Here is a 19,362-nt window from a genome sequence, read left to right as displayed (position 1 = left end):
AAGAAAAAGGTAAAACTAGAGTTAGGAAAATCATTGTTTTGGATGACGAGACAAGGAATATTATACGTCGAAAAATTCATTCACTTTATTTTCGGAGTGAAATTCCAACACTGAAAAATATTTCTCAAAAGCTCGAAAACGATGACTCCTTACCCAAGATATCTCGTAGAGTCTTAACCAGGACCATGCGTGAAATGAACTTTCGATATGTAAAACTCAACAGAAAAAGTATGCTATTAGAAAAAAATAAAATTATTGTGCGGAGAAGAAAGTATTTAGAAGAAATACCCAAAATTCGCAGCACTGGACGCAAAATATGTTATTTGGATGAAACCTGGATTAACCAAGGTTGGAAAAGGTCATACAGTTGATAAAGTTTGGCAAGATTTAAATGTCAAAAGTAAACGCGAAGCATTTATAGAAGGCTGATATACAGGATTAAAAGCACCATCAGGAAAGGGACGGCGTTTAATCGTCAGCCATATAGGAAGTGATACAGGGTTTCTTGATGATGGTTTTCTTCAATTTGAGTCGAAAAAAACAGTTGATTATTAAAGAAATTGAAAGGGGAGATTCAAGAATGGCTTACAGAAAAGGGGATTGCATACGAAGAATTAATGCTCAAAATTTAGCTACTTGACATTGCACGGTTAAGGAAAATTGAATATCTTAAATATGCTGTAGATGAAACTGCAAAAGATTATGGTGTCAAAGTTCTGCGTCTACCACCTTATCATTGCGAATTTAATCCCATTGAACTTATTTGGAAGCAAGTGAAAGGAGAAGTAGCACTCAATAACAAAACGTTCAAATTAAACGAAATTAAGAAACTTTTGATTCAAGCAATCCTCCATGTAACTCCAGAGAAATGGGCTAAATGTATAGGCCACATAATTAAAGAAGAACATCGTATGTGGGAACTTGACACTCATATCAAAGTTTTACTAGAGCCAATTATAATTACACCAGGTGGTGAAGATAATGACAGCGATAGCAGCACTGCATCTTCAGGTTTAGACAGCGAATAATATTTTCTAATAGTTTAATAAGAACATCAGCATAAAAAAACCAAAAATAAAAAAAAAGGAGAAGAACATAGTAAGTGTGTATAGTTTTTGTGTTTAAACACATCAAACATTATTTTTATTTTGTTTTTATAGAATTTTATTTTGTTTTATAGGATTTTATTTTGTTTTGTTTTATACTGTTTAAATGTTTTGTTCATTTTATTTAATAAGACAATATGGCTCTTGGCGAACACCCATTTAAAAAAAGTATCGCGCCACAAGACATACCTCTGGGGTGGTGTGGAAACTGTCTTAAAATTTGTTTTAAAAAAATTTCATTGTGTAACTCTTTAAGGACGGGTCACGTCAAAAGACGTTTTAGCGTAACTTCCGCGACAGCCGGTTGGTATCAGTAAACTTTCTGCAAAATTACTTCTTTTTTATAGCTTTTTGTTTGTGGCATTCTGTATTTTTAGGGGAATGTGGGGAATAAGCCACAAAATATTTATTCATATGTTTATTTATTGACGTTTCGATCTCTATATCCAGAGACTGTTTTCAATTATACAAATGATAGTACTATTTATTTTCTATGGCTTTTCGCTTGTCGTTCTGTATTTTTAGAAATAATGTTGGGAATAAGCCACAATATATTTATTCAAATGTTTAATTTACGGACGTTTCGATCTCTATAAAAAGACCGTTTTCAAACATACAAATGACAGATATATTTATTTTTCTATAGCTGCTTGTTTGGGGCATTCTGTATTTTTAGGGAGAAGGTTGGACATAAGCCACAATATATCTATAAACATGTTTAATACATTGACGTTTCGATCTATATTCCGTTTTTAAAGATAGAAAAAAAAAGAAAATAAACAATATAAGATTATAAAAATATATAATAATAAACAAATAAAATAAATATAACTATCATTTATATCTTTGAAAGCGGTCTTTGGATATAGAGATCGAAACGTCAGTAAAAACTTGTAAATAAATATATTGTGGCCTATTTCGAACATTAATATTTGAAAAATAAAATATAATTAACGTTAAAATAAAAGTAAGTGTACGTCACTGGATTTCCAAACGGCTTTCCGCATTTCTGGGCCTTTAAACGATGACTCACTCTCTCAAATAGTGAAATTATACTTTAGTAATGTTGTAAAATACATAAAATTATTATTTGAGGTGCATTCATAGTAACCGTGATCTCAGTGTTGCCATATGGCAACGCTAGGTCAATACGCAACTATTTAATATATATATATATATATATATATATATATATATATATATATATATATTTAGGGATTCTACAGTATTCACTGCCTTCCCTCGCTCAACCGTTTCCATCTCTCTCTGTTGTCCCATTCTCCATCGTTTAGGCCTCTCTTACTAATGGCGTCGTCTGCTTCGTTCCTCCAGGATTTTCGGGGTCGTCCTCTTTTCCTCCTTCCTATGGGGCTCCATTCGGTTATTCTCTTTATCCATCTGCTGTCGCTAGTTCTTCTTACATGTCCTTACCACTTTAATCTTTTTTGTTCTATATATGTTAGTATGTCTGTTTCTATTGATGTTCTTTGCTTTATTTCGTCATTGCTTCTCCTATCCATTCTTGTTACTCTGCAGCATCTTCGCAGGCATTCCATCTCTGTTGCTACTATCTAACTGCTGTTTTTCTTGTTTATGATCCAATTTTCAGCCCCATATGTCATAATACTTCGCACTAATGTTTTATAAATCTGCGTTTTTGTCTTCATATTTAGGTGTCTATCCCACCATACTGAGTTAAGTTGTCGGATTGCTGTTCTTGTTTGTCCTAATCTTTGTGTAATTTCTTCCTCTGTTGTTGCATTTTTCGTGATTATAAACCCCAGATATTTGAATTTATCCTTTCCTTTGATTGTTACGTTGTCGTCAATCTGTAGATCTTTTATATATTCTTCACTTGTAGATAGGTACTCTGTTTTCTCGAGGTTAATATCTAGGCCAGCCTTGGTATATTCTTCTTGTAGTTTCTTCATCATGTAGCTGAGGTCGTCTTGGTCTTGTGCAAAACTTAATGTATATAGGTATTCGTTCCGTACCGGTACTCCCATGCCTTCGCATTTTCTTTTTCATGTAGTCAAGGCTTTCTCTAAGTATATTTTGAATAGGGTTGGAGATGTGGAACAACCCTGCAGGAGCCCTTTTGTTGTGGTGAAGTCTCCTCTGATTCTTGTTCCCATTTTAATGGACACTTTATTTTCTTTATACAGAGCTTTTGTAGCTTCTATGAGTTCCGTCTGTATTTCTAATTTGTACATTACCTCCCATAGTTCTGACCTTGGTACAGAGTCATACGCCTTTCTCAGGTCCACAAATGCCAACTGTATATCTCTATTTTTTGCTTTTTTCTTTTCCAACAGTTGTTCCAGTGTGTATATGTGGTCTATGCATGATCTTCCTGCCGTGAAGCCTGCCTGATCCTCCCCGATTTTGCCTTTTATCGCTTGCTCTATCTTTTCTCGCAGTATATTCCCATATAATCTTCCTATTTAATTATTTCTACATTTATTTTATTCAGACGGGCTTCGACTTTAGAGAAAGCTTTCCAAATAGTATATGAAGATGATTTAGATGTGGATCAGATATTTATTGAAACTCCTGAGCCTAATATTCTAACAGACGAAGAAGATAATTTCGATATAAATCGATTACCAGGATGGCAAATTTGTGTTTGACAGATATTCTTTATTTTTTACTTCTTATTTGATGTTTATATTTCGTTAGTTATTTTATCTAATTATACTGATTGATCGAGAGTAGTAGTGAATCGATGTCAAGAATCGCTATTTTATGACGCTAAAAAAAGTAATACAACGCCAGTATAGAAGCTTCGCTTCAAAAATTGTGGTGGGTAATATTTACAAATATATAACTATCTCGATATGGAACTGCACACAGAATGGGACTAAATATAAATGTTCAAAAAACCAAATATATGTGTTGCACTAGGTCAAGCAACCCGACAACTACACGAATAATAATTGATGACCTAGAACTGGAAGGTGTTGACACCTTCATATACTTAGGATCGCTGCTAACCAAAGATAACAACGTCAGTGAAGAAATCAAAAGAAGAATAGTGCTTGCCAATAAGTGTTACTATGGCTTAAGAAGACAGATGGCCTCAAAAATGCCTAAATAAATTAAACTGACTGTATACAAAACACTAATAAGACCTGCTATAAGACCACTAATATGGAACTGCGCCTCAAAGAGTACCTCAAATTATAAATCCTCAAAAAGTAGTTTTAGTGTTTAAATGTTCTAAATATGGTTCAAATATTAAAACAAACAATTTGAATCATCATTGTATTTTAAACGTTATTTGCATATTTTAAGCATTTTCTTGCATTTAAAAAAAATAGGTGCATTAAAATGCGCATTTTTTAAATGATTTTCTTTGCATTTTATCCCATCTTTACGTATAACTAATTATTACAGTTAGTCATATTAAATAACTGAAAGTCTTTCGATCGAGAAACTTATTAGAATATAAACTTGATTTTAAAAAATAGGGTAAAAAGTTACTCTGCTTTATGGATCTCAATAACCAAAAACTCTATGTTTCCTACAGTGGGACTTTCGGTTAGCTCTCTAAATTATTAACAAAATCAGGCAAAGAAAAACTGATACAGTTGCAAAATTATTAAACACAATTTCGTGCGTACGTGCAATAATAGTAAGAGCAATAAATTGCCTGAAAATCCTTCATTACTACTACGCATCTATTAACATGTACATATTTGGCAGCAGATTTTCCTCATAATTTCTGTTAAAACCTCTTTGTATATTTATTACAAAATTTAAGAACCGGATATAGTAATTTCGTTATAATAATATTCTCAACGAATCAAATATTGAATCACATAAAATATTGTTTATCATCATCATCCAGCCTCAAGAGTCCACTGCTGAACATAGGCCTCTTCCTCATGTTTCCAATCCCGTCTATCTTGCGCCGCTCTCATCCAGTTTTTATTGAGTTTTCTTAAATCGTCAGTCCATCTTGTAGGTGGTCGACCGACGCTTCTCTTGTCTTCCCTTGGCCTCCATTCCAATAACCTCTTTGTCCATCGCCCATCTGTCATTCTGGCTATGTGTCCTGCCCATCTCCATTTTAGTCTGGCTATCTTCTCGATGATGTCAGTCACTCCGGTTCTTCTCCTGATGTCTTCGTTGGTTATTCTGTCTCGCAGAGTTATTCCTAACATGGACCGCTCCATTCTTCTCTGCGTGACTCTCAGTTTGGTAGCTGCTGCTTTTGTTAAGGTAAGTGTTTCTGCTCCGTACGTCAAGACTGGGAGGACGCACTGATCAAATACCTTTCTCTTTAGGCATGTGGGCAGCTCACTTTTAAAAGTTTCTCTCAGTTTTCCAAATGCTGCCCACCCAAGGCCGATTCTTCTCTTCAGTTCATGAGTCTGGTTATCCCTGCCAATCATAATTTCATGTCCCAGGTATTTATATCTATCTACGAGTTCTATTTCTTTTCCACCAATACTGATGTTCTGGTTGGGTACCAAATTGGTCATGATTTTTGTTTTCGGGATATTTTTATTTAAACCTACACTTTCTGTAGCCACAACGAGTTCCTGTACCATCTCTCTTGCCATACCTAGATCTTCAGCTATTATAAGTATATCATCGGCGAAACGTAAGTTGTTTAGATATTCTCCATCTATTTTTATTCCCTTTGTCATCCAATCCAAATTCTTAAAAGCATGTTCTAGCACCGTATTAAAAAGTTTAGGTGACATTGGGTCTCCTTGTCTAACCCCCCGTTCTATTTTTATGCGATTACTGTTAGTATGTAATCTGACAGTGGTTGTTGCCTGCAGGTATATTTTGTATAATAATTTAGTATATCTATAATCTAGCCTGCATTCTTTAAGCGCCTGTAATATTTTGCTTAGCTCAACTGTGTCAAAGGCTTTGTGAAAATCGATAAATATTAGAACTAGAGGTTTATTGTATTCCACTGCTTTTTCTATTAGGGTTTTTATACTTTGTAGATGATCATTTGTTCCGTAACTTTTTCGGAATCCTGCCTGTTCCCTTGGTTGATAAGTCTCTAATTTTCTTTCCATTCTCTTAACTAGTATTCGCGTAAACAACTTATATATATATATATATATATATATATATATATATATATATATATATATATATATATATATATATATATATATATATATAGCTGAGGAGGCTAATCGGTCTGTAATTCTCTAAATTTGCTTTATCTCCTGCTTTGTGTAATAGAATCATAGTAGCGTTGTTCCAGTCTGTTGGAATATTGGCGCTGTGAAGGCAGATATTGAAAAGTTGTTTAATTTTTTCAAGTAATACATCCCCTCCAATTTTTAGTGCTTCTGATACTATTCCATCTTCACCCGGGGTTCGATGATTTCATTTTCTTCAGGGCTTCTTTGATTTCTGATTTTGTTATATCGGGCATTAAATCTGATCCTTGGTTTAATACCCCAGTTTTTAGTGTAATTAGGGGTTCCGTATTGTTATCTTTTTTTCTTGATCTATATAACTCTGTGTAGAACTCTTCGACTATTCTTAATATCTGTTCGGTGTTTCTTCTCCAGTGCTGTTTCTCAGTTTGTTAATTTCTATTTTCCCCTTTTGTACGCTCCTCTTCAAAACTTTTATGTTCTTATTTTGCTTTATTGCCCGTTTTGTTTTTTCTACATTGTAGAAAAAACAAGTAAAATATTGTTTATATATATTTTTAAATTTTATTTAAAAATTTTTCATTAGTTCAATAAATGTCTTACTGAATTACCTAATAATCATTTACTTTCTAAAAATACGTAGTGTAGTATGCAATTTTCTTTGAAGTATACCCGTACCATTTTAGACTTTATAGTTATAGTTGTTATTAACTACCCTGGCTTAATAATTTGTACGAGAAGGTGTGTATCCGGTAGTAAATCCCAACTTGGCGAAATATATTGTGTAATTTTCCTGATATAGAGAACTGGTAAAGATAATCCCGCATTTGACAGCATACTAAACCCAAATCCCATGTCTCTAGGATCGAATTTGTGGTTTTAATGTGACAATATTACAGTGTAGTATATGAGATAACAAGTAGGAAATTTCCAATTTAGAAGATTCATAAGTCTATGGAAATAACAGTGGTTTAACTTTTCAAATAATTATTATGAAAGGGAGTTTAATATTATTAATCCAATGGGCTATAAGCTTAATTATAATACAAATTTATATCTATTTTATATTTATAGTAGGTTTGCAATTTATATATTATTTTGTTAGTGGTTTTTATATTCCTAAATTTCTGTGAGCTGCTTATTGTTTAGTCTAAATTGTCGAGTTTCAGAGGACCAATGTACTGATTAAAATGTCCTTAACAGCGGTTACGGGTTCATTATGTCTATCCAGTCTATTAAAATTAAAAATCTAGAAGCTAAACATAATTTCATTTCAAGATGCATAAAAAAGTAAAAAACCAAAATAATTACATTACAGTCAGTCTACAGGATTATTATTGCATAAACAAGGAACATTCATTTTAAAAAAATGGTTATACCAAGTAACATACAAAATACATTAATTTTGTAAATAATCTTTTTTTTATTGTTATTTAATGTTTAATCGATTCTCACTTCGGTGCCTGAACGAGTAAACATCGTTTTTGCCGTTCTCGTAATTTACAGTATTTATAATAGTTTTTAAACTTGTTTTGCGATTTATACTTGTTCCAGACAATAACAAAGTGTAGTGTAACTATATACGTGTATTTTCGCGGGTGCATATAATCGCTAAACTTGTATAAACAATATTTCATTAAGTGCATTATAACCTTACAAGAAAATAACAACATTTTTGGACATTGCACTAGTTGCTTCATATCTAGGCAACTTCCATCACTATGGTGTATGATAAGTTGCCGCCTTCTGACACTCAACAATAAATACAAACAAATTGCAAGAAGCTGTCTTTGACTACGAGGATGTTTCAAATCCAACAATGTCAACAAACCAAATTGTAACCAACACAAATCCAACCACCAACAGTAACATATCTTACACGGCTGCAGTAAAATCAGCACCTAGACTAACGTTCCCAAAAAAGGATCAGGCCGTGGTTCTTCATGCCGAGAATAGTTTAAACCTATACGATTACGTAGATGCAATCGGAACTATCATTGGGGCCAAGAACATTTGCTTCGCATCCAGGATATCGAATAATAGGGTATGTATTTACTTATCTAATTCTGAACTTGTCGAAAAATTGATAAAGTATCATTCATTCATTCAAATTAATACATTTTCACTAAATATTCGGAGACTTATATCTCCAACCAAAAGAATTGTTATTTCAAATATATCACCTTTTATTCCTCATGATCTAGCTGAAAATGCTATAAAAAGTCTTGGCTTACAACTAGCATCCCCCATATCGTTTCTCAAAGCAGGTATCCCTGGAGATGAATACAGTCATGTTTTAAGCTTCAGGCTCCAAGTTTATATATTTCCCCCTTCTGATAACTATGAACTACAAACATCAATAACTATTCCATATGATGGTCATGAACATAGAATTTTTCTTTCTACAGATAGAATGGAATGTTTTATCTGCAAGCACACAGGACATGTTGCAAATAACTGCATTAATCTTCCATCGGTCATTATTCCTATATAGTCAGAAATCCGAGCTCCCATTTTTAACAATGAACCTAGCACGAATATAAATGAAAGCGTCCAATCATTTCAAGACATTCCAGTAATAGGCCAAAAAAGACCTCCTTCGGAATCACTTAATGACGAATCTAGTCTTCCTACAACTCCGTTAGCCGAAACCTCTGAAATGCAACCGCCTTATATCCCTAATGAATTAACTAAAAGAAAATCCAAAAAGAAAAAACGGATGATACCAGTATCTCTGATATTACTAAACTTGACATTACCGAATATTACAACAAAAATCCACAAAGCAATATACTCTCCTTAAACGATCTTTTTGCGTTTTTAGAAAATACTAAAGGCGCAGTGAACCCTATCATGAGGCCCTAAAGTTTACAAACGACATCAATACACTTCTTACCAATTTGATTTCTATCTACCCGCATCTTTCTCAAAGAACAATAAAAAACAGATTTACACGATTAATGAAAAAATCAGACATCAATACAATGTTAAATCTGCAGAAAATAACGATATAATAACATTACCATGTCTTTTACAAACAGATCCCAGTGACGATGAATCTTACTCTGATACTTCCCTTGCCTCCCAAAACTCTTTAAAATAATCTTTCTCTTTAATACAATAAAATTGTGATGGGTTTTACGCCCGTCTAGAATGCATCCAACAACTTATCCAAGAGACCGCTCCAGATATTCTTTGTCTACAACAAACAAATTTAAAGGAAACCCAAAATCCGTACCTAAAAACGGATGGTATCGGTTGGTGACGGTACTTCTATTTTTGTATCGTCAGATATATACCTATATTCCGAAAAATTAAACATCACTTCTAATTTAGAGGTAGTAGCTGTTTCATTCTGGTTTCCTCATAAAATCACTATTTGCAATATATATTTACCACCTAATAAGGGGATAAATTATACAGAAATTTCTGTAGAAAAGTTAATAGCAGAACTCCCATCCCCATTCATCCTGGTAGGAGATTTTAATGCTCACAGCACAGTGTGGGGATCTAACAGCACATTTGGCAGAGGAAAAATTATACAAAACAATATTAGCACTGAAGATATATTTCTACTCTATACTGGTTGTAGCACCCACTTCAATATATCTTCAGGATCTTTCTCAAATATCGATCTCAGACTTTCTGATCCAAAACTAGGTTCATCTCTAACATGGTGTCCAGTCGATAGTGTTCGATAGTGATCATTTCCCTATATTAATCTCAGACAATAAACCCAAATCGTACAATCCAATAAGTAAATGGCGTATAGCACAAGCGGACTGGATGAATTTCAGTCTAAACGTTCGAGATCAAGTCAATTCAATTAAATATGAATAAACATAGACCACTTAGTTGATCAGTTCACTAATTGCATAATTAACTCCGCTCGAAAATATATAGGAAAATATTATGTTAAACCTACACGAAAATCAATTCCTTGGTGGAATGACTCCTGTGCTGTAGCAGTTCGTGTATGCAAGAAAGCTCTGAATAAATATAGACGAACAGGAACTAATGAAAATCTTATCAAGTTTAAATTAGCTAAAGCTAAATCAAAACGTATTATAAAGGAAAGCAAAAAGACTTCATGGAACCTTTATATCAATTCTATTTCTTCCGACACACCTCGAAGCCAAGTTTGGAACAAAATTACACATATTAAAGGTCAAAGCACCGCCTATAAAATCTCCGCCTTAATTCATGACAACAAAATAGTGACTCAAAGTCAAAGTATTGCCAAGATCTTTGCGCATCACTTTCAATCCAAAACGCTAAACCAAAATAAGTCTCCTTTACACTCTTTTAACATCGCAAGTGGTAAAACTAACGATATTTCCAACCTAATAAACCTACCCTTTTCTAAACAAGAATTGACTCTAGCTCTATCCACTACAAAAAACTCAGCTGCTGGCCCTGATGACATCCCCTCAATTTTTCTCAAATATCTCCATAAAGAAACCATAAACAAATTGCTTGAGTTGTACAACCTAATCTGGTCCCGACAACAATTTCTTTCCAAATGGAGGGAATCCATTATATTTCCTATCAAAAAAAGCAGCTCCCTTTCCAACTCTCCAAACTCGTTTAGGCCAATCTCCCTAACATGTACCCTTTGTAAATTATTGGAAAAATGATTAATAAGCGATTAATCTAGTATCTAGAAAAAAACAATATCCTTAACCCTGCTCAATCAGGTTTTAGACCTAATAGAAGCACCACTAATAATTTAGTGATCCTACAAACAGGTATAGCAAATGCTATGGCCTCCAAGCAAAACGTAATTGCAGTAATTTTTGATATAGAAAGTGCTTTTGATACAACATGTAAATCGGTTATCCTTAAAAAACTGGTAGAAAATGATCTTACGGGCAACATATTTTGCTTTATAAACAACTTTTTAAATAACAGAAATTTCAGAATCACAGTTAACGGAGTATTATCCGACAAATATGACACTGAAAATGGTGTACCTAAAGGTTCTACTTTGAGTTCTACCCTCTTTCTGCTAGCCATCAATGATATTTGCTCTCATATAAAAGCTCCTGTTAAATTTGCCCTATACGCAGACGACCTTATTGTATACTGCCAAGGAAAATCCACAGCTGCAACCTCATCTTTATTACAAAATTCTGTCGAGTCCCTTACTACATGGTCCGAGAAAACTGGCTTCAGGTTCTCTTCCAATAAATCCAAAATAATTAAATTCACCAGGAGATACAACAGAACAGAAATAATCAAAATAACACTAAACGGAGTAAGTTTAGAGTCAATTGATCATTACAAGTTTTTAGGACTAACTGTCGATAACAAACTCACCTGGCGACGTCATATCGATGAAATAAAAGGCATCTGTTTAAGCAGAATGAATTTGTTAAAGACATTGTCCCACCATCAATGGGGTGCCGATGAAAGTGTACTACTCAAAATATATCGAGCTATAATCCGATCCAAATTAGATTATGGTTGTATAGTTTACTAGTCTGCATCCAATAATTTATTACAATCTTTAAACACTGTTCACAACACTGCTCTCCGAATTTGCTTAGGAGCTTTTCGATCCAGTCCCGCTGAAAGTCTCTATTGTGAATCTCATGAACTCCCCCTTTACCTCCGGAGGCAGCAACTACTCCTATCTTATGCTAGCAGAATTTCGTCGAATCCGACTAACCCTGTATTTAATCTTCTGACTTCGCCAAGACCTGGACTCGTAATCTCGCCCAGATGTATACTTTTAACCCCACAAATCCTACAATCCTTGTGCCAAGACACAAAATTATCTCAAACAATTGCATCTATAAAATCAGAATCTCCGCCATGGTCTCGAACACCTCCTTTTATAAACACTTCCCTCTGTAAATTTAATAAGCAACAAACAAATAATATCTTTTTTCGACAAGTTTTTAAAGATATTATGAATACATCCCACTATGATAAGTGTGCTTTATATCGATGCATCCCGAAACGCAGATGGAGTTGGCTGTTCTGTCACTACAGTTGATACAGTGCTGCGACAATAGCGAATATCAAACGAATGTAGCATATTTTCAGGAGAACTCTTTAGTATTTCAAAAGCTCTCGAGCTCCCTTTTGACAATCATCCAAGTGTAGCTCTGTGTACCGATTCCTTATCCGCAATTCATTCGTTAAAAAATATTTACAATCAACATCATTTGGTACAAAAAATATTAGAATCGATCACTTCCCGAGGGACTTCAATAACAATAATATGGGTGCCTTCTCATATCGGCATCCAAGGAAATGAGATGGCTGACAGCGCTGCAAAAGAAGCATCTACATCCAACTTACCTGTCTACAACATACAGCTCCAAGAAGATTTAAAATCAAAATTCAAAAGGAATATCCAAGACAAGTGGCAGAAACTTTGGATTACCAAAAACACAAAGCTCAGAGAAATACAACCTAATGTTTACAGCTATTTATCCCTTGCATCTCTGAACAGAAAAGTAAAGATAGCAATACGAAGATTGAGAATAGGACACACACGTTTGACGCACGGTCATCTTATGTCCTCTACAGACCAACAGTTATGCTCTCACTGCAACGATATTCCTATCACCGTCAAACACATCCTCACAGAATGTCAGCACTACCAGGCCACCCACATTGCCAACAATATAACCCATAGTCTAGAAGAACTTTTAAACTGTTCAAGCCGACTCAAGAGCCTAATAGACTTTTTAAAGACTTCTCAATTGTTTAACAAAATATATTTTCCATAATATTTTTATTCTTCACAATTGTAAACTTTGTATCATAACTTTGTAAGTACTATTGTAAACCTTTGCTCCCGTGTCAATAACCTAAGATGTTGAGACACGTTAATTCGAAATAAAAAAAAAATGTTTAATCGACAATAAGCATCATAAGAAGAAGAATACGAATGTAAATCTACTGCATAGGAAAAGACGCAATCTTGGCTTTTAATTGTATCATACTCAATTTCTTCATGGATGTATTTTACGATCTTATAAATCATACATAACAGAAGACTTCTTAATATTTTATTAGTATGAATGATATTTGAAAACAAAAAAAAATGTGTAAATTAAATAATATGTTCTTAGTTATCAAACAAAAAACAATAGAGAAGTTTCAGAAAAATAAATTACTTTTTATGAATGCTATTAAAGCAAGATAAACACATCACTGGTCGTCCAGGACATTCATTGCTATAACTTGTTACTTTTGTCACCATATTACTTGCCTGTTAACTTGAATGCGTTTTTTTTAATTCATGATAGCATCCTTGACATTGTCTACTTCTTTTCTTTCCAGGTCCTGACGGTTTAACAAAAGTATGTAGCACTATTTTGAGAGTAGTGGTGTGTTCGTGTACAACTGAAGTAATAAGTAATAGATAATTTTGTGGAACAAACGATCTTAATAAAAACAATCCAGGCATTTATAATAGCTGTTTTGATGCAATAATTCAAAAGCTAGTTCACAGTACAATTTTAAACTTTTTCTTAAAACGGAATGATCAAAACTCATCTGATCACTAAAGTCTATCCTTTTTTTTTTGCCTTGATTGCAATTAATAACTGCCTTTGGTTTCAATACAAGCGCACGTTGTAGTTTCGCTCTCCCGTTGGTTCTAAGGTAGTTGTATGGGCTGGATCAGTACTTAATATCACAACTGGCCGTTTATACATCCATTTTATAATGCGTGAGGAGATGTTCTGAGTACCTCAAATTTCTCCCTTTTTTATTTTTTTAGGTACTATTTTGGAAATAACTTTTCTGTTGAACGTCAGGGTTCCACAATAATTTATTTGTTTTTTAAATAATGATTTGGCTAAAGGTAAACTCGAGTAATAATTATCAGCATGCAAGTAGCGATAGGAGCCATTTTCGAATTCAACATGTTCCAGAAGATCAAACACTATCTGCTCACTCTGAGAAGTATTTGCATTAGTAGTCGTATTTTTAGCACGAGAAACGATTACATTGTTAGTATATCGATCCACTATACATAACTTGTATAATTTAATTTTACAAGGGTGTGATTCATTTGGCAGATATTGCTTGATTTGCAGTCTTCCTGGATAAGGTACTACACTTTCATCGACCGAAATCCGTCCTGGAGTTAATGCAACTTGAAAATTATTGTTTAATATTTTTTAAACTTTATGAACATGGGATCTTACGAACAAAACAACAACAAAACAAAACCTGTTTGTTTCATTAACAATATCCTTTAAAAGATCAACGGTTACAAATAACTTGTAAAGATCTATAGGAATATCTTGATATTGTTTTAACTCACCAGATTCATTGTCACTCTCATCTATATCATACCACTAGTTTTCATCATCATTTTCAGATTCTGACATTTTCTCGCTTTCAATTTCTATCTTACTATTATCATCGAATAAATTACTCATACTTACATCACTATACGATTCATCTGAAGAAAAAACATAGTTTTGTCGATTGAGAGACATTTTTGTCTTAAATTTTTTATCGTTTTGGGGTTAAGAAGAGAGCACTTTTCAAAAGGTCCCTTAAGCTAGCGGGGACACATGAGCGGAATCCAATTTAACCTACGTAATTTTTTTTCACCAATTTTTCACTAATTTATTACCACCCTAATAATTTTTCACCACCAAACCAACCTTAAGGGGAGCGATTCTGCTGGCTTAAGGTTCAAGCTAGCAGAATTCAAAAAAAAAACTTTTTGTTGATGGCATATTTTTCACCCATTTTTCACTAATTTATTACCACCCTAATATTTTTTCACCATCAAACCACCCTTAAGGGGAGCGATTCTGCTGGCTTACGGTTCAAGCTAGCAGAATTAAAAAAAATATTTATGATATACCACAGTGTTCTGCTAGGTTTTTACGAATTTATTACAACTTTAGTAATTTTTCACCCCTTACTACCCCTTTAACAAAAATTAAATAAATTTGTTTTTTCAAAATTACTTCAATACTTTGACACGGTGTGTGTGCGAGTGTGTGTGTGTGAAAAACACTTCTGTTGTAATAATTGGTATATTTAATTAAAAATTACTACTTATCTATTACTTATTAATTACTTATTAAAAGTACTACAAATTTCACTGAAGATGGACTGATAAGTCCGAAAACGTTTTGAACTTAATCCTTTAGGATTTTTAAAATTTAATTAAATATACCAATCACAACAGTGTTTTACTTCAATGTTCGAGTTTTTTAACTACCGCCAACTCACGGGAATGATCCCTTTTTAAGTTGTAAAATTTTGTTAAAAAATAGGCAATGTACAAAACAACAATATTGCAATGTTTAGCATATAAAAAAGTTGGTGAAGTTGGTGTTTGTGTAAATTCTAGCATTTAAAGATATAAACTACTTTCCTTATTTGAATTTCTAGTATTTATGGGAATTATCTTCCACACTGACACATACGGATTTCAAGATTGGAGGGTTATTGGAAAACAGATCCACTATTTAACTTAAAATCTTTTTTGCAGAACATCGGAAGAGATCTTTTTCTTATAATTTTAAGCTGCTTAATCTTCATCCATAATCCAATGGGACCGAATGTTATTCCTGAAGATCGGTTTTATAGAATAAGAACAGTTATAGACTTTTTAATAATAAAATGACTGCTCTGCGTTATCCAGTAAAAGAATTATCGCTGGATGAATCGATATTAACGTGGAAAGTTAGACTTAGTTTTAAACAATATACTAAACAAAAGACATAGAAGACGATATCAAGGTTAGAATTAATTCGTAAATTAATTTATAAAAAAGCAAAGAAAGACGGATTATCGCACGCGAACATTTACCTATAAATAATTGCTAATAAATCGGACAAACGCGAGACGAAAACGAAAAGAGTATGTCCTATCCTAAAAATAAGAAAAAACCCAATTTATGAGTGTGTGGATTGTGCCGAGAAACCAGATCTCTCCGTGGGCGATTCTTTCAAACATTTCCATAAACAAAATAAATAAGTTAATATTTTTTTATTAACTATTAACCCTTATTAATGACCTTTAATTTTTACCTATATTCAACTGACAATGAATGAAAAATCGACAAAAAATTAAAATACAAATATATTTAAATTTTTAAAATGCTGCTAATATTAATTTATTTTACTACGCAAATAATCTATATCAGCTGTTCTGACCAACCGGTAATTTCGGCCTCATTTGAATATAAATACTTAAAATATTTATATCCTTAAATGTTTTCCAATATAAATTCTTTATGTTATACACCTAATCTTAAAATTATGTTTTGTCCAATCGTTAATACTCTTCTTATTTAAATAATATTAAAATATTAAATGCCTAAATTATTTTTCAAATTTTCATCTACCTAATGAATACAAATCTTTTAACAATAGGTGCGCACGATCCCGACGACCCTCCTTTACAATCAGATAAATAATGTAATAGACGTAATAAAATTATTTCAATTTGAATATTTCTTACCTGGTAATTTATTCTGTGAAATATAAAAATTCCATTGTATTTACTAAAACTCAACTTGATTTCAGTTATTTTATATTCATAAAAGGGACTAACGATTCGATTTCGCTTAGCCATGTAATACGACTCGAATCAGAGTCAATTTTTTAAAATAGGTAAAATTTATAGTTTTTGGAATAAAGTGTTTTCATATTTTTAATATTTAAACATTGAAAAAATAAATATTAGTTAGTATAGAATAACATTTGAAAATGTTTTTCAATTAGGGTAGTTGAGAAAAACATGACTAGGCTGGTAAAAATATAGTAAAATTCTAGCAGAGCACTCTTGTGTTTTCAAAAAGATTTTTTATTCACCTAGCGTCAATGTGTATCTTGTTGAATGTTTCCCATTAACTGAGGCTTAGGGGGTCAAAAATTATAAGGGTGGATCAAATTTAGTAAAAACCAGGCAAGCAATTTATATTTTCAATTACAAGTAGAATACAGTAAAATTATAAAAATAGATTTTTTATCACCTTAAATTTTAACGTAGTAGAATTATTGACTTCTCATAGAGGGTAGTTGAAGGGTGAATAATTACTAGGATAGTAATGTATTAGTACAAATCTAGCATAATACTGTAGTATCTCATATTTCCGAAAAGATTTGCTTTGCATTCAACCAGCGTAAATGTGTAGATGGTGGAATTGGTGAAGTTGGTTAACATTTAGTAAAAACTAAATAGAGAGTTTCTTATTTTATTTATAAATAGTATTTAGTAAAATTATAAAACAAAACTTTTTCACCTTTAATTTAAACGTAGCAGAACTATTGACTTCCACTAAGAGTTAGTCGAGGGATAAAAAATTACTAAGTTGGTAATAAATTCGTAAAAACTTAGCAAAACACTGTGGTATATCATAAATAATTTTTTTTAATTACGCTGGCTCGAATATTAAGCTAGCAGCAACGTTTCCAAATAAGATTGGTTTAAAGATGGAAACTTATCAGGGTAAAAATACTTTTTTATGTCAGTTATAAGTAGAGGATAGTGAAATTATAAAAAAAGATTTTTTTCACGTTAAATTTTAACCCAACAGAATTCTTGACTTATCACAAGGGGTAGTTTAGGTGTGAAAAATTACCAGGGTGGTAATAAATTAGTAAAAACTTAGCAGAATACTGAGGTATTTCAAAAATACGTTTTTTTCTTATTTTGCTGGTTCAAATATTCAGCTAGTACGAAAGTTTTCGATTAGGTTTATGTGAGGAAAATTATCCGGATGGTCAAAGTTTAGTATAAACTTAACAAAACACTTTTTTATTTCAGTTATAAGTAGTGGACAGTAAATTTAAAAAAAAAATTTCTCCTTAAATTTTAATATAACACAATTATTGACTTTTCACAAGGGGTAGTTAAGGGGTGAAAAATTACTAGGATGGTAATAAATTCGTAAAAACCTAGCAAAACACTGTGGTATATTATAAATATGTTTTTTTAATTCTGCTAGCGTGAACTGCAAGCCAGCAGAATGGCTCCCCTTAAGGGTGGTTTAATGGTGAAACAATATTAGGGTGGAAATAATTTAGTGAAAAATGAGTGAAAAAATATGCCATCAACAAAAAGTTTTTTTTTTGAATTCTGCCATCTTGAACCTTAAGCCAGAAGAACCGCTCCCATTAAGGGTGGTTTGGTGGTGAAAAATTATTAGGGTGGTAATAAATTAGTGAAAAATGGGTGAAAAAATATGTCATCAACAAAAAGTTTTTTTTTTTGAATTCTGCTAGCTTGAACCTTAAGCCAGCAGAATCGCTCCCATTAAGGGAGGTTTGCTGGTGAAAAATTATTAGGGTGGTAATAAATTAGTGAAAAATTGGTGAAAAAATATGCCATCAACAAAAAGTTTTTTTTTTGAATTCTGCTAGCTTGAACCTTAAGCCAGCAGAATCGCTCCCATTAAGGTTGGTTTTGTGGTGAAAAATTATTAGGGTGGTAATAAATTAGTGAAAAATTGGTGAAAAAATATGCCATCAACAAAAAGATTTTTTATTTTATTATTCTGCTAGCTTGAACCTTAAGCCAGCAGAATCGCTCCCATTAAGGGTGGTGAAAAATTATTAGGGTGGTAATAAATTAGTAAAAAATGGTTGAAAAAATATGCCATCAACAAAAAGTTTCTTTTTTGAATTCTGCTAGCTTGAATCTTAAGCCAGCAGAATCGCTTCCCTTAAGGTTGATTTGGTGGTAAAAAATTATTAGGGTGGTAATAAATTAGTGAAAAATGGGTGAAAAAATATTACGTAGGTTAAATTGGATTCCGCTCATGTGTCCCCGCTAGCTTAAGGGTCCTCTTTTCAAATAGGCAGCACCGAGAAAGGTGGTGAGCGGCCGTAGGCCTAAGGCCCAGTAACTAAACCTCAGGTAGGAGGGTGAAAAAAAAAACTCGTAACCTGAGCACAACCTGAAGCAATAGATTATACCGGTGAATTATAATTATGCCATAAAAGAAAAAAGAGGGATTTAGTTCAGGGTTCTCAGTATTATCTTTTTTATTAAGCTTTAGAGATTTAATAATAATAAGTCATCCCATTTATTATTCCATTTTTTTGATAAATAAAATTACTCACAATATGCTGAATTTTTCGATGATTGCTACGATGAATTATACAGGTAGAAGTTTTAGCTGT

At 32.7% G+C, this 19,362-nt stretch overlaps 2 protein-coding genes across 2 annotated transcripts in view; one reads left to right on the top strand and one right to left on the bottom strand.

The window, feature by feature from the left end:
- The window catches only part of LOC140443162 (probable chitinase 10), a 57,269-nt gene extending 53,533 nt beyond the window's left edge, over positions 1-3,736 (top strand). Inside the window, 1 exon segment of the mRNA XM_072534258.1 lies at positions 3,580-3,736. Within this exon segment, the coding sequence (XP_072390359.1) occupies positions 3,580-3,736 (157 nt within the window).
- LOC140443612 (annetocin receptor-like) overlaps positions 1-19,362 on the bottom strand; it is a 720,544-nt gene that overhangs the window by 677,666 nt on the left and 23,516 nt on the right. The window lies entirely within an intron of this gene.

The sequence above is a fragment of the Diabrotica undecimpunctata genome, chromosome 6, assembly GCF_040954645.1.
Source record: "Diabrotica undecimpunctata isolate CICGRU chromosome 6, icDiaUnde3, whole genome shotgun sequence".
Taxonomy (NCBI): Eukaryota; Metazoa; Arthropoda; class Insecta; order Coleoptera; family Chrysomelidae; genus Diabrotica; species Diabrotica undecimpunctata.
Note: the sequence above shows the minus strand (reverse complement) of the source record. Positions and strands in the feature narration are given on the sequence as shown.